The following is a 13,582-nucleotide window of genomic DNA, read 5'->3' as shown; positions in this document are numbered from 1 at the left end:
AGTCAATTATCCAAATGAGCCCAATTATAGAATACCACCTGTTCTCAGTAACAGAGGCATGTCTCCCACACTCTATTAATTACACACAAAATTCCTTCAGTTAGGTGAACTTACTCAGTGTTAACCACAATATTCAGATAAGCAAGGATGTACTGAATCTAGCCGCCATTTTTATTCAGGGACATACACATCACTTCCTATTATGTAATATAGGATGTAACAGACTTAGACTCCTTGCAGGAGTCTAGCACATGAATTTTTTGACCTGGTACTGCATGCCATTTTGATTAAAAAACTAGAATGATATAAAATGAATATGGTACACATTAAATGGAGTAAAAACTGGCTAAATGCTAGGTCTCAAAATCTAACTGTAAATGGGAAATCATCATAGAGTTGCTGTGTTTCCAGTGGCGTACTCAAGAGTCAGTTCCTGACCCTACATGCTAACATTTTTATCAATGATTTGGAAGAAAACAAAATCATCCCTGATAAAGTTTTCAGGTGACACAAAAGTTGGGGCAGTGGTAAATAATGAGGAGGACAAGTCACTGATATAGCGATCTGGATAACTTAGTAAGCTTGACATAAGCAAACAATGTGTGTTTTAATATGGCTGAATGTAAATGTATACACCTAGGAACAAAAAATTTAGGCCATACTTACAAGATGGGGGACTCTATCCTGAGAAGCAGATTTGAGGGTTGTGGTGGATAATCAGCTGAATATGGAGTGATGGCAGGAGAGAGATCACTCGATCATTACCTATTAGGTTCACTCCCTCTAGGGCACCTGACATTAGCCACTGGCACTATGGCCGTTCTTATGAGCTCCCAATGTGATGCTGTGGCCAAAAGGGCTAATGCAGTCCTCAGATGCATAAACTGGGGAATCTCGAGTAGAAGTAAAGAGGTTATTTTACTGCTGTATTTAGCACTGAGGCAACCACTACTGGAATATTGTGTCCAGTTCTAGTGTTCACAATTCCAGAAGAATGTTGATAAATTGGAGAGGGTTCAGAGAAGAGCCACAAGAATGAGTAAAGGATTAGAAAACATGCTTTATAGTGATAGAGTGAGCTGCTAGAATCTATTTAGCTTAAGCAGCAGAGAATCCTGTGGCACCTTATAGACTAACAGACGTTGCATCTGACGAAGTGGGTATTCACCCACGAAAGCTCATACTCCAAAACGTCTGTTAGTCTATAAGGTGCCACAGGATTCTCTGCTGCTTTTACAGATCCAGACTAACATGGCTACCCCTCTGATATCTATTTAGCTTAAATCAGAGATGGTTAAGGGGTGACTTGATTACAATCTATAAGTACCTAAAGGGGGAACAAATATTTGATAGTGGTCACTTCAATCTAGCAGAGAGGAATTACATAATCCAAAGGCTGGAAGTTGAAGCGTCACAAATTCAGACTGGAAATGTGGCATACATTTTTAACAGTGGAGATAATTAACCACAAAACAGTTTGCGAACAATCATGGTAGATTCTCCATCACTGGTAATTTTTAAACCACAAGTGGATGTTTTTCTAAAATATGTGCTCGAGCAATTATTTTGGGGAAGTTCTCTGGCCTGTGTTATACAGGAGGTCAGACTAGATCGATGGTTCTCAAACTGTGAGCTGGGACTCCAAAGTGAGTCATGACGCCACATAATGTAATGGAATTTTTTAAATTATACCATTTGTTTTCTTAGTGCATTTCAGAATAAGAATCACAAAAAAATTAAATGAGCAATTGTTTATTTTTAAAATGTTAAGCAAATGTGAGAGTGTAGGAAGCTAAACTGTTGAAACTTGAAGCTAAAGACCTGTGTTTTTCCATAGAAAAACAGCACAAGCAGTAGCAATGCAAGCTTTTCACACAACTATCTTTTGCCTCCTGCCAGCATGCCAAACATAGATGCTGCAGGAGCACCTCTAGTTTCATTTCTATGCCAGTGTCAAGGTATTTTCCCACTTTGAACTTTAGCGTCCAAACAGTGGGGACCTGCATGTACCCTTCTAAGCTTAATTCCTAGCTTAGATCTGATAGCGCCGCCACCAGCCAAAATACAGTGCCTGGCACACTTTCTGTTCCCCCCAAACAGTCCCTGGGGAACCCAAGACCCAAACCCCTCGGGTCTTAAAACAAGGAGAAATAAACCATCCCCCCCTCCTTTCCCCCTTCCAGACTTTCCTCTCCCTGAGTACCCTTAGAGGTTACACTGATCCAAACTCCTTGGATCTTAAAACAGAGAGGAATTAACCTCCCCCACTCAACTTTCCCCCTACCAAACCCTGGTTAGTTCAGACCCAATCCCATTGGGTCTTAAACAAGGGGAAAAAATCAATCAGGTTCTTAAAAAAAAGAAAGCTTTTAATTAAAGAAAGAAAAAGTAAAAATTATCTCTGTAAAATTAGGATAGAAAATGTTTACAGGGTATTCAGATTCATATAGCCTAGAGGGACTCCCTCCCCTCTAGCTTGAAATTCAAGGTTACAGCAAACAGAGGTAAAATCCTTCCAGCAAAATACACATTTACAAGTTAAGAAAACAAACACAAGACTAATCCGCCTTTTCTAGCTAGTACTTACTATTTTGAACATAAGAGACTGTTTCAGAAAGATTGGAGAAAGACCTGGTTGCACATCTGGTCCCTCTTAGCCCCAACAGCGAACAAAGAACAAAACAAACAGCACAAACAAAGACTTCCCTCCACCAAGATTTGATAGTATCTTGTTCCCCTATTAGTTCCTCGGGTCAGGTGTCAGCAGGTTTAATGAGCGTTCTTACTCTTTACAGGTAAAAGGAGACATTACCCTTAACTATTGTTTAGGTCAGCCAGTTTTCATCTTTGGCCTGTTTTCAAAGACTACAAATTAGTGCCACATCTTATTGATGCAGCAACCTGTCCATTATGTCTATGCACTGAAACCACACTTTAATGTAGCAGCTTAGGCTGTTTCACCTACCACCTGCCATTTTTAAAGACACCATAATAGAGGCCCAACGTCAGTGTATACCCCAAATTAAGAACACTGCTAAAAGAACTAAAAAGAGCACCGTAGCTTAATAAACTATGTAAAAGAAGCAGTGAGCAGGATAAAAAGAGTTCGTTAAAAGAGTGGAAGTCAAATCCTAGTGAGGCAAAATAGAAGGAGCATAAACACTGCCAATTAAGTGCAAGAGACTGTAATAGAAGCCAAAGAGGAGTTGAAGACAGCTACCAAAAACTCCAAAGGTAATAACAAAATGTTTTGTAAGTCATCAGAAGCGGAGGCCTGCTAAACATCAGTGGGACCCTCTGATGATCGAGATCAAAAGGAGCGCTTAAAGATGACAAAGTCATTGTGGAGAAACTAATGTGATTCTTTGCTTCAGTCTTCACGGCTGAGGATGTTAGGAAGTTCCCAAGCCTGAGGGCTTTTGTAGAATGACAAATTCAGGAACTTGTCACAGATTGAAGTATCACTAGAAGGCGGTTTGGATTATTTGGTAAACTCAACATGAACAGGAACAGGGACCAGATGGAATTCAACCCAAGAGTCTGAAGAACTCAAATGTGGGTGCGGAACTATTAACTAAGGTTTGTAACCTGTCCCCGTTAAATTCGCTTTGGTATCCAATGACTGGAAGTTAGCTAATGTAATGCCAGTATTTAAAAAGGGTTCTAGAGGCTGATCCCAGCATTACAGACCGAGTAAGAGACCAGCGCCAGGTTTCTGGCGCCGTTAGGCGCCGGGCCATTTCGCCAGCCCCGACGCAGGGTCTCACAGGGCTCCGCGTGACTGCCGCAGGCACACCAGCAAGGCCGCCGGGAACCAGTGGAGCCGATCCACAGAAATTGCCAGCGGCAGGTCCACCGGGCGCCGGCTGGCGGCCCGCGTCCGGAATGCCAGCGGCAGGACCACCGAGCGCAGGACCAGTGAACCTCCGCAGGTACGACGTGTGGCAGCCGTCACCGAGCCACCTGACCTGCCCTCCTGCAAAATGCGTGCCCCGTCCCCCCATAATGCTGGTGCCCTAGGCGGCTGTGCCTAAGTCGTGTTCTAAATGAAAGCGCCGGCCCTGCTGTAAGGTCTAACGTCAGTACCGGGCAAAAATAGTTGAAACAATTAGTTAAGTAATAAAAATTGTCAGACATATAGAAAAAACAAACTGTGAGCAATAGTCAAAACGATGGTTTCTGATAAAGGGAAGTTGGGTGTCTTACTATCGATTAGATGTCTGGCTTTGAGGGGATCAAAACTGTGGACAAGGGGATCCAGTGGACATAGTGTACTTAGATTTCCAGAAAAGCCGTTGGACAAGGTCCCTCACCAAAGGCTCTTATGTAAAATTAAAGCCGTCATGGATAAAGGGAAAGGTCTTTCATGACTTGAAACTGGACAAAAGACAGGGAAACAAGGGAAATAATGGTAATTCTCGCAGAAATGGAGAGGGGTAACTAGTTGGCTGTTCCTCAGGGTACAGTCCTAGCCAATCCTATTCATTTATTCATAAATGAATTGGATGAAAGGGTAAACATGGGAGGTGGCAAAGTTTGCCAGATGATACTAAACTACTCAGATAGGTTAAGACCAAAGCAGGATTGTGAAGAATTTCAAAAAGATCTCACAAACTAAGTGATTGTGCAACAATAATGGCAAATGAAATGTAATGCGGATAAATGGTAAAGTAATAATTGGGAAAAAAAATACCCCAACTATACATAAAATTGATGCGTGGGGCTAATTTAGCAACAAGAGTCAGGAAAAAGATCTTGGAGTCATCGTGGATAGTTCTCTGAAGATGTCACGCAGTGTGGCAGAGGCAGTCAAAAAAAAAAACAGGATGTTAGAATCATTTAAAAGGGCGATGGAGATAAGACTGAGAATATATATCTGGCCCTTATATAAATCCATAGTACACCCACACCTCAAATACTGTTGTATAGATTGAGGGTGCTCACCTCAAAAAGATTATCTGGGCACTTAGAAAAGGTTCAGAAAGGGGCAACTAAAATGAATTAGGTGTTGGGGAGAAGGTCCCATATGGAAAGAATTGAAGATGGCTAGGACTCTCTCACTTGGAAAGAGGAGGACTAAGGGGAGGAAATGATTAGAGTATATAATCATTGAGTAATGTGGAGAAAGTGGATAGGAAAAGTTATTTTACTTAATTCCCACATACAAAGAACTAGGGGTCACCCAAATGAAATTAATAGGCAGCAGGTTTAAAAAAAAAAAGGACGTTCTTCTTCACACAGCACAAGGTCAACTTGTCGAACTACCTACCTGAGGCAGGGTTGTGAGTTTCTGGACTTATAACAGCGTTTTGGAGTTGAAAAGACCTGGATAAATACCTGGTGGTTAAGTCCATAAATGGCTATTAGCCAGGATGGGTAAGGAATGGTGTCCATAGCCTCTGTTTGTCAGAGGATGGCGATGGATGGCAGGAGAGAGATCACTTGATCATTGTCTGTTAGGTTTACTCCCTCTGGGGCACCTGGCATTGGCCACTGTCGGTAGACAGATACTGGGCTAGATAGACCTATGGTCTGACCCAGTACAGCCGTTTTTATGTTATGTTGCCATTCTAGCACATGAATAAAATTCACATCCCTGAACTCCAATCACTCAGCCTTCCCTCAGTCACTCTTTTCCACCCAGTCAGGACTCATCATCATTTTTCTTCCCCTTCTCTTGGCCTCCTACTACTTTCCTTCTCTGAGTTCACCCCTCACCCCACCCCTTTACCAGTCTTCAGAGTTTAGGCCTTACTTACTCATGCTTTCCACCAAATCCCTTTAAGTACGGGGAGCAGAAGACGCTCTGCTGCTGGAGTGAGGGATCTCAGAGGTGAAGAGGGTACAAATTAATTACCAATGTTATCACTATAATTCTGTAGTTACCAAAAAACAACTTACAGTTTTCTTCAACATTTTGACAGCGTAAGGCTTCTGGGTTCCTTTCTGCCTGCATCTGTAGACAATGGATGTAGCACCACTAAATGAAAAAGAAAAACAGTGTTATTACTGAAGGCTATTGAATATGTTGAATACATCTTGTCTAATTAGACAACACTGTGTGACTTATTTCCAACTGGAGATTTCTAATAAGTTGCAGAGCAAAAGGTTAAAATATCAACTGCTACATTCTCAGCTGTTTCGATGCTCAGGTTCAGTGCAGCTAGAAGACAAAGATGTAATTACACTGCCTTTCTGCCCCTCAAATCCTGGGGGAAGTCAGAACCTGATACTGCCCCAAATGCAACTAAGAGCAGCTTTAGGTCTGCCCTAACTTCCACCAGCCATCCCTTTGGGCTCTTCCACCAGGGGAAATTGCCAGATCTCAGTGAAGTTCAGTCACACCTTCTCCTGCTCCCTTACATGCCCTGAAACTCTCCTTATACCAGTAAGCAGAAGAGATTGCAAAGCAGAGGTTTAGGGGGAACCCTTTTAGGGCAACTATATGTTCCCTCTGCTGCTGGAGTGTCACAAAAGGGACTTAACATGGCCCAGGCTCTAGGCCAACGTATCTCACCTTTGTTAAGATGTTTACAAAGGAGAAAAGATTACTGTGCTAGTATCCATTCAATTGCCTGGTTAATCATAGCAAACCCAAATCTCATCCACTTGCTTGCAGACTGTGCTACTAGAAGACAAATTCAGCCCTAGCAGAAGCAAGAGAGACTTTCAGTTAAATCAACTGGAGTTGTACCCGAATACCCCAAGGCTGATTTCGGCCCACGATCTTCAAGTGTCTTCAGGGTGGATTTATTAAACACATCAGGTTGGGGCACTGATAACGTGCACAAATTAACATGTTCCATTTGCTATTGCCAAGAAAGGAAGTGTACTGCATCCTTTGGCTAGATGCAGGAAAGACCTTTGGGATAGTTTTTGGAGGTTCTGAAGATTTCAGTTAACCTGTTATTCCATTATTTTTCATTTTAGCATTTGAATTTCTTATTGCCAACTTAAGTCAGACGCATAAGTACCAAAATACTGATCACCATCACTGGTTCTCATGACATATCTGGACCAACTGGAATTGGGAATTACTTGAAACTTTACAAGAAAGCCTGTTCTCATGAGATTTCCATGATCAGAACTACTGAATCTTAAAGTTCGTAGAGTCATAGGTTTTAAAGCTAAAAGGGTTCATTATGATCATCTCATAGAACCCCCTGCATAACACATCCTCTAGAATTAAACCCAGTAATTCCTGCAGTTGAGGGACTTTCTTCCTCACTACATAGAGTGAGCATGATCAAATCCTATAATTTATGCTTGAATTAGAACATACATTTGAGAAAAGCATCTTCAAGACAGGTCAGTTCAGAAAAGGTTTAAACAGGTAATTGCTTGAGAGCTTACATGCATCAAACCATTGACTCTTTTGAAGTTTGTCCATTTCTACACACTATGTACAGTGGAAGTACTGTATTTCTTTAGTGAGTAAAAATGATTTTTTTTAAAAAAAGTGTAACATATTGATAAATGTATAGGAATATTTTACCTTCCAAAGAATTTCAGAATCATTAAATATATTTAACCAGAACATATCTCATTAGCCAATAAAAAGAACTCCCAAATGGCTCTATTCAACAAGATCGAAAAAATACCCAGAGTTAAAAAAAACCCAAACCCTCTACATAAAAAGAGTTAATCCCCAAGGACACGTTATAATACAACATCTATCTTTTCAATATTTTACTAAAGAACTGCAATAGGAAGGTCACTGCATCAATGCAAATCATCACTATACAGTGCTTTACATATTTAAAGTGCTATATAAACATTACACTAATTAATCTTTATGTACTCCTGTGAAATAGACAATAAACCCTCTAGACCGATAATATAAAACAATATCAAATGTCATCTGATTAAGGCTGGAAAAGAGGAGACAGATTTCTGGAGAAGGGTTGTGTGACAATACTGGGGCAGTCAAAGAAAATAATTTGGGGTGAGATTTTTAGTTGTATGGTAGGCGTCTGGGTTTGTTATCCATATTTCAAAAGGAATGATTCAATATAAATCTAAAAGGGCAAGTTTACAAATGGGGAGGACTTTGTTGTAAAGAGCACTCTCACTGCATCCCCTGGAGTCCTAATTTGCAGGGCCGCTCGGAGGATTCAGGGGGCCTGGGGCAAAGCAATTTCAGGGGCCCCTTCCATAAAAAAAGTTGCAATACTATAGAACACTATATTCTCATGGAGGCCCCACTTGCCCCCCCACCCACCCCTGGCCACCCTGGGAAAAATAAACATTTTAAAACCTTCCACATCTTGGCACAAACCCAGTTTTGAGAAAACTTCTTTTCAAGTCACTTTTACAAAGTATCACTGGGTTCTCAGCATCAGCTAGTGCTAAAAGGCACTAAACTTCATTAAAAGGGTTGGACAAATATTTTCCATCAAAACTTTTTCTGGATCGAAAACTAGGGGTTTTTTAAAAAGCAGAAAAAAAAAATCATGGACAATGTCTGCTTTCCTTCAAAATTAGTTGTGGTTTTTTTAATTGAAAATCTGAAATTAGTCTGCCAAAACCTGAACATGGTTTGGGGTTTCAAAAGTGCGTGGCCAAACATTTGCTACTTGCTGTGTTCAATTGTTTAAAGAAACAATAAAAAATTCTGCTTAAAAAAGATCCAAAACTTTTGAACCTTCTCAGCTTGTGACTGAAAGCCTGAGCCCATCCAGTAAGAGATTTTTCCAGGTTTCAGATACTCTGCTCGCTTCCTTGACTTATATCTGTTTTCATAACTTTGGGTTCATTTAGCTTAGAACATAAGAACGGCCACACTGGGTCAGACCAAAGGTCCATCCAGCTCAGTATCCTGTCTACCGACAGTGGCCAATGCCAGGTACCCCAGAGGGGCTCAACCTAACAGGTAATCATCAAGTGATCTCTTCCCTGCCATCCATCTCCACTCTCTGACAAACAGAGGCTAATAGCCATTAACGAACGTAACCTCCATGAATTTATCTATTTGCTAGAGAATGGCTCCATGGGGTCCCTCACAAACTGGAGATGGTTACTGTGCGTTTGTCTTTAGTATAGCTTATGTACGTGCTCCACGAACTGAGCATTTGAGCTTGTTCCAGAATCTGGGATGAGCCTATGTTGTGAAAACTGAAATGCTCAAAATGGCACATGTATGTGAATGGACACAGGGTGCTAAAATTAAATTAACCCGGGGGTCTCAAACTGGGGGTTGGGACCCCTCAGGGGGTCCCAAGGTTATTACTGGAGGTCACAAGCTGTCAGCCTCCACCTCAAACCCTGCTTTGCCTCCAGCATTTAACAGTGTTAAATATATAAAAAAGTGTTTTTAATTTATAAGGAGGGGGTCACACTCAGAGGTTTGCTAAGTGAAAGGGGTCACCAGTACAAAAGTTTGAGAACCACTGAATTAAGCGCTCCCTATCCGACCTGCACCCACTTCCTCCCCTCCTCAGAATCCCCGACCTATCCTGCTCCTTGTCCCGTTACCACCCCCCCAAACCACCACCCTGGGATCCCAACCCCCACAACCCCCCCGGGCTCCCTGTCCCTTGACTGCCCCGACCCCTATCTCCCCACCAAGTCCTGACAGACCCCCAGAACACCCATGATCCAAACCCCCATTCCCTGTCCCCTCACCCCCCCCAACCTCTGCCCCTTCCCTGTCTCCTGACTGTCCCTGGGACTCCCTGCCCCTTATCCAACTCCTCCAGATCCGGCCTCCTTACCATGCCACTTACCCCTGCCAGCTCGCTCTCCTGTAGCCTCAGCGTGCCGCATCCAGAAGTGGCCCTGGACAGTGCTGCAGCGGCGTGGCTCTGGAAGGACCTGCGCTCCTGCCGCTCAGCTGCAGTCCCGCGCCCTTCCCACACGGCTTCAAGTGGGTGGAGCTCGGGCCCCGCCCGAGCCACGTCGTTTTAGCTCTGTCCAGGGCCGCTCCTGGACACAGCATGCTAAGGCGCCAGGGGATGGGGGAAAGTGGAGGCAGAGGTGGTAGCAGGGCTGGGGGAGGAGCCTCCGACATTCTCATGGGGGCCCCCTGCGGGGCCCAGGGCAAATTGCCCCCTTGCCCTCCCCTCTGGCGAGCACTGTTAATTTGAGATCCACATTCATTCCCAAACAATGGAACATCAGGCAGCTGGAGAAGAATGTTAAAGAGGCCATTGCTGACATACCTACAAATTCAAGGCTGAAAGTCCTGTTTCCATCAGGGAGGAAAGGAGCCTTCTAATTAATACCTAATCCCCTCCTTCAGAAACAAGTGGCAAACTACATGAACAAGAAGACCCCAAAATTATTTGACTAATGGTGGGGTGCTCATAAAACAATTGCTGTGAGAGCAGAAACCCATTTCCTTCCAACTGATGATTGCGATGGGAAAGGTCTTTCCTTTTTTGTTGGTTTGTTGTTTTCAATTAAATGCTCCCACTCTGGAGCCAGTCTTCCTCCTGGGAACATGCAGAACAGAGACAGATGTTTAGAAAAGAAAGAGTAGTATAGTGTCGGAGGTGGATGCTCATTTTCATGAGTTCTCCACTGCTCCATACAGCTCAGCAACATGCCCACAAGAAGTACATCTTGCATTGTTTATATTGGATTTCTGCAGCAGCCCTATCATGGATAAATCAGCCTACTGCTTGACCAACACACAGAGCTTTCTTGGACCTGCATGGTTGGAAGCTCATTAATATATTTTTCAGATAACACCCTCAGTCAAGAGAAAATAGTGGAAAACTTCAGTGCTGAGAAGCTCATGTAAGTCAGGAAAGCTTAGAACATTTGTAATCATTATAACTGGTGCCCTCATCTCGAGTTTTTCAGTGTTGCAAGTGATGAGTCTTTATAGTTAAAAAAAATTTTTATCATGAGCAGGCACGGTTTGGAAGAGCTCACAACTTCATTCCTGGTTCCCTTTCTCTCACCTTGGAGTATTAAAGTCTAACTAAACTCCAAGCACAAATTATTTAGAGTTGGCTGGAATCATATAAAGAGGACATATAAGAGAAAACAGAAGTAGTTTGCCATGCTAGGAGTCTGAATTTCTGTTCTGTGGAAAAACACTGGAATTTCTTTTACTGCTCCTAGAAATCAAGTTAGTGATTTTGGATGAGATTTATTTTAAAAAGCTCAGATACATACTGCAGAAATTAGTGGGTTTTTATAAAAAAAAAAAAAATCAAAAAAAAATCTTGCTCTGCTACACAATATCCAATGTCTGAACTTGCAAAAAAGCCTAAGAAACACTACATAAATCTCATCTAATGCTGCTTGAATATGACTGACTGTGACCCTAACAGCGCCCCAATGCAAGAGGCTCATTGGTACCTGGTAGCGAGTTTCAGCTGAGCTGACAAGTTCAGTGTATCCCAATTCATTAATGTCAGATGGTATCTGAAGTGTGTCATGTACAGCAACATTGGAAGAGTAACAACACACTGATCATTAATATTCTTGTGTGATGTGCATAGGGTAAATACCCAAAGGACAACAGAAATATGAAGGAAACATGGAACTAAAATGTATTATCAGACAAGACTGGAGAGTGGGTAAAGAGGTTTCTCCCAGACAAAGAAAAAGCTGACACCTCCAGCCAGCTGTCATCAGAGTTGCTTACCAATCACATGGCAAGTGTCCATTCATTTGCACAGAAGAGGGCAGAAACAGATTAACTGGCATTTTAGCAAACACCTACAGAGGAGGAAACTAGCATAGAACTTTCTTCACCACCACACACCATGTCTCCTTCCATACAGCTTGAATTGACTTTATTTTGGGAGGCATCCTTCAGAAGACTCCATTTCAAAGGTTCACTGGACTATAAAAGGAGAGAGGCAAAGAATTCCAAGTGATCTTTCACCTAAGACTACAAAGACACTGGAATTTGTCTTTGAGGAGATCCTGATAAGGGACGGTCAGCCATCTTGCTGGAATAAGTGTGTGGTAAGAATCTTATCTGATACTTAGACAATAGTTTATTTCAGTATTAGCATTAGGAAGTTTATTTTTCCTTTTGTTTGTTTGTTTGTAACCCTTTCTATCTGTATTCCTTGTACTTGGCATCACTTAAAATCGTCTCTACTTTGGTTAATCAGCTTGTTTGACTTTTAAATCGAAATGAGCCTAGTGCTGTGCTTGAATTGAAGCGATTGTTAACTCCAGTTGAAGTGAGAAGCTGCGCCTTTTATCTCTTCAGAGGAGCCAATGAACCTTATCATTCCCCTGAATGGTCCAGGAAAGGGCTGGACATCGCAGAGCACATAGTTTTGTGAAATTCAGGACTTGGGGGGTGGGGAGTGTTGGATTCACTTGGCTGGTAGTCACAGAAGAAACACACACCAGTACCCACTCCAGGCCAGCACAGCACAAGTGTCTTATTTACTGTCACAGCAGAATGTTCCCCACTCCAATGCCAACGAAGTCTAACAAAGTAAGCACTGGCCATGCACCACTCCCAGCTGTCTAGTAACCAAGGCTGGTGAATACCAGAGTGTGGCTGGCGTGTAACAAGCAGAGTGCTGGAACCAGAGTGCTGGGCCAAACCTGCTTAACACATAGACCATGAACGCTTGTCTGCTGGCTGTCAGTGCACAGGCTGAGAGACACTGCAGCAGAGCATATAAAGCACCAGGGTTACAGGGAAGGTGGCAACAATCCCTCACTGTCTGGATTGCACCCCGGAACACAACCGTGACATCTAAACATAAACGTGCTTTGAAAACAAAAATACTTGCTCCCATACAATAAGTTAATTGCACTAAGATTGGGGACAACTTGCTCATTGTGAATGTGGACAAGCAGCTAGGAAAGGGGATTTTTATTCTATAATGGAGCTATTATTTTGTTGCAATTTTAATGATTTTGGCAAATTAGAAAATTTAATATTCAACTGTCAATCTCAAATGATTTTGCTGTTTTTATTCTTTGTGCTTTCACACAAACTTTAGAAATGAAATCAGAGGGAAAAATGAGATGACACTTCGCACATACTGTAATATTTTGCAAATTAATTTGAAATAGCTCTTACAATATTCAAACATAGGAATAAAACCCCCTTTTCCTTCATATATTTGTATGTATGTATCTTTGGTTTTGTTGCTGAATATTTTTAGACATATATGTTGTGTGTGGATATTATGGATTTTTCAGCTACATATTTGAGTCTTTTGAAATTACTGAAATGTAAACCAAGTAGAATAGCAGAAATGATAAATCTGCACACTATTTTTATTTTTTATACACACTCAACATATGTGGAGTTCGATTATGTAATTAAAGACTGTATGATTGTCTTTTTATGACATTTAGCACAACGGAGTCCTGGTCCATGATTCAGACTCCTGGGTGCTAGAGTATTACAAATAAATAATAATATGTGCACACACACACACACACGAGAGAGATGTATTAAGGTTCTAGGATAGCCAGCCATCATCTTGGCAGATACTAGGAACTGAATCAGGGAGCTCCAAAGTTAAAAGCCTGAATTTCTAAAGCTTGAGCCAGGTTTCATAGCTGGAGCCTGTAACAGACATGCATCCTCTGTGGATCAGGCACTGAGGGAGACACATACCACACATACCAGTGTGCAGCAGTATCA

The 13,582-nt window shown here is 42.1% G+C and overlaps 1 protein-coding gene across 2 annotated transcripts in view; it reads right to left on the bottom strand.

Moving 5' to 3' along the window:
• Positions 1–13,582, bottom strand: part of CAMK4 (calcium/calmodulin dependent protein kinase IV) — a 305,065-nt gene that overhangs the window by 174,770 nt on the left and 116,713 nt on the right. For both annotated transcript variants that reach the window (XM_075067151.1, XM_075067152.1), the window contains exon 2: positions 5,902–5,980. In XM_075067151.1, the coding sequence (XP_074923252.1) occupies positions 5,902–5,980 (79 nt within the window). The remainder of the gene's footprint in view (positions 1–5,901; positions 5,981–13,582) is intronic.

This window comes from Chelonoidis abingdonii, chromosome 6 (assembly GCF_003597395.2).
Source record: "Chelonoidis abingdonii isolate Lonesome George chromosome 6, CheloAbing_2.0, whole genome shotgun sequence".
NCBI lineage: Eukaryota > Metazoa > Chordata > Testudines > Testudinidae > Chelonoidis > Chelonoidis abingdonii.
Note: the sequence above shows the minus strand (reverse complement) of the source record. Positions and strands in the feature narration are given on the sequence as shown.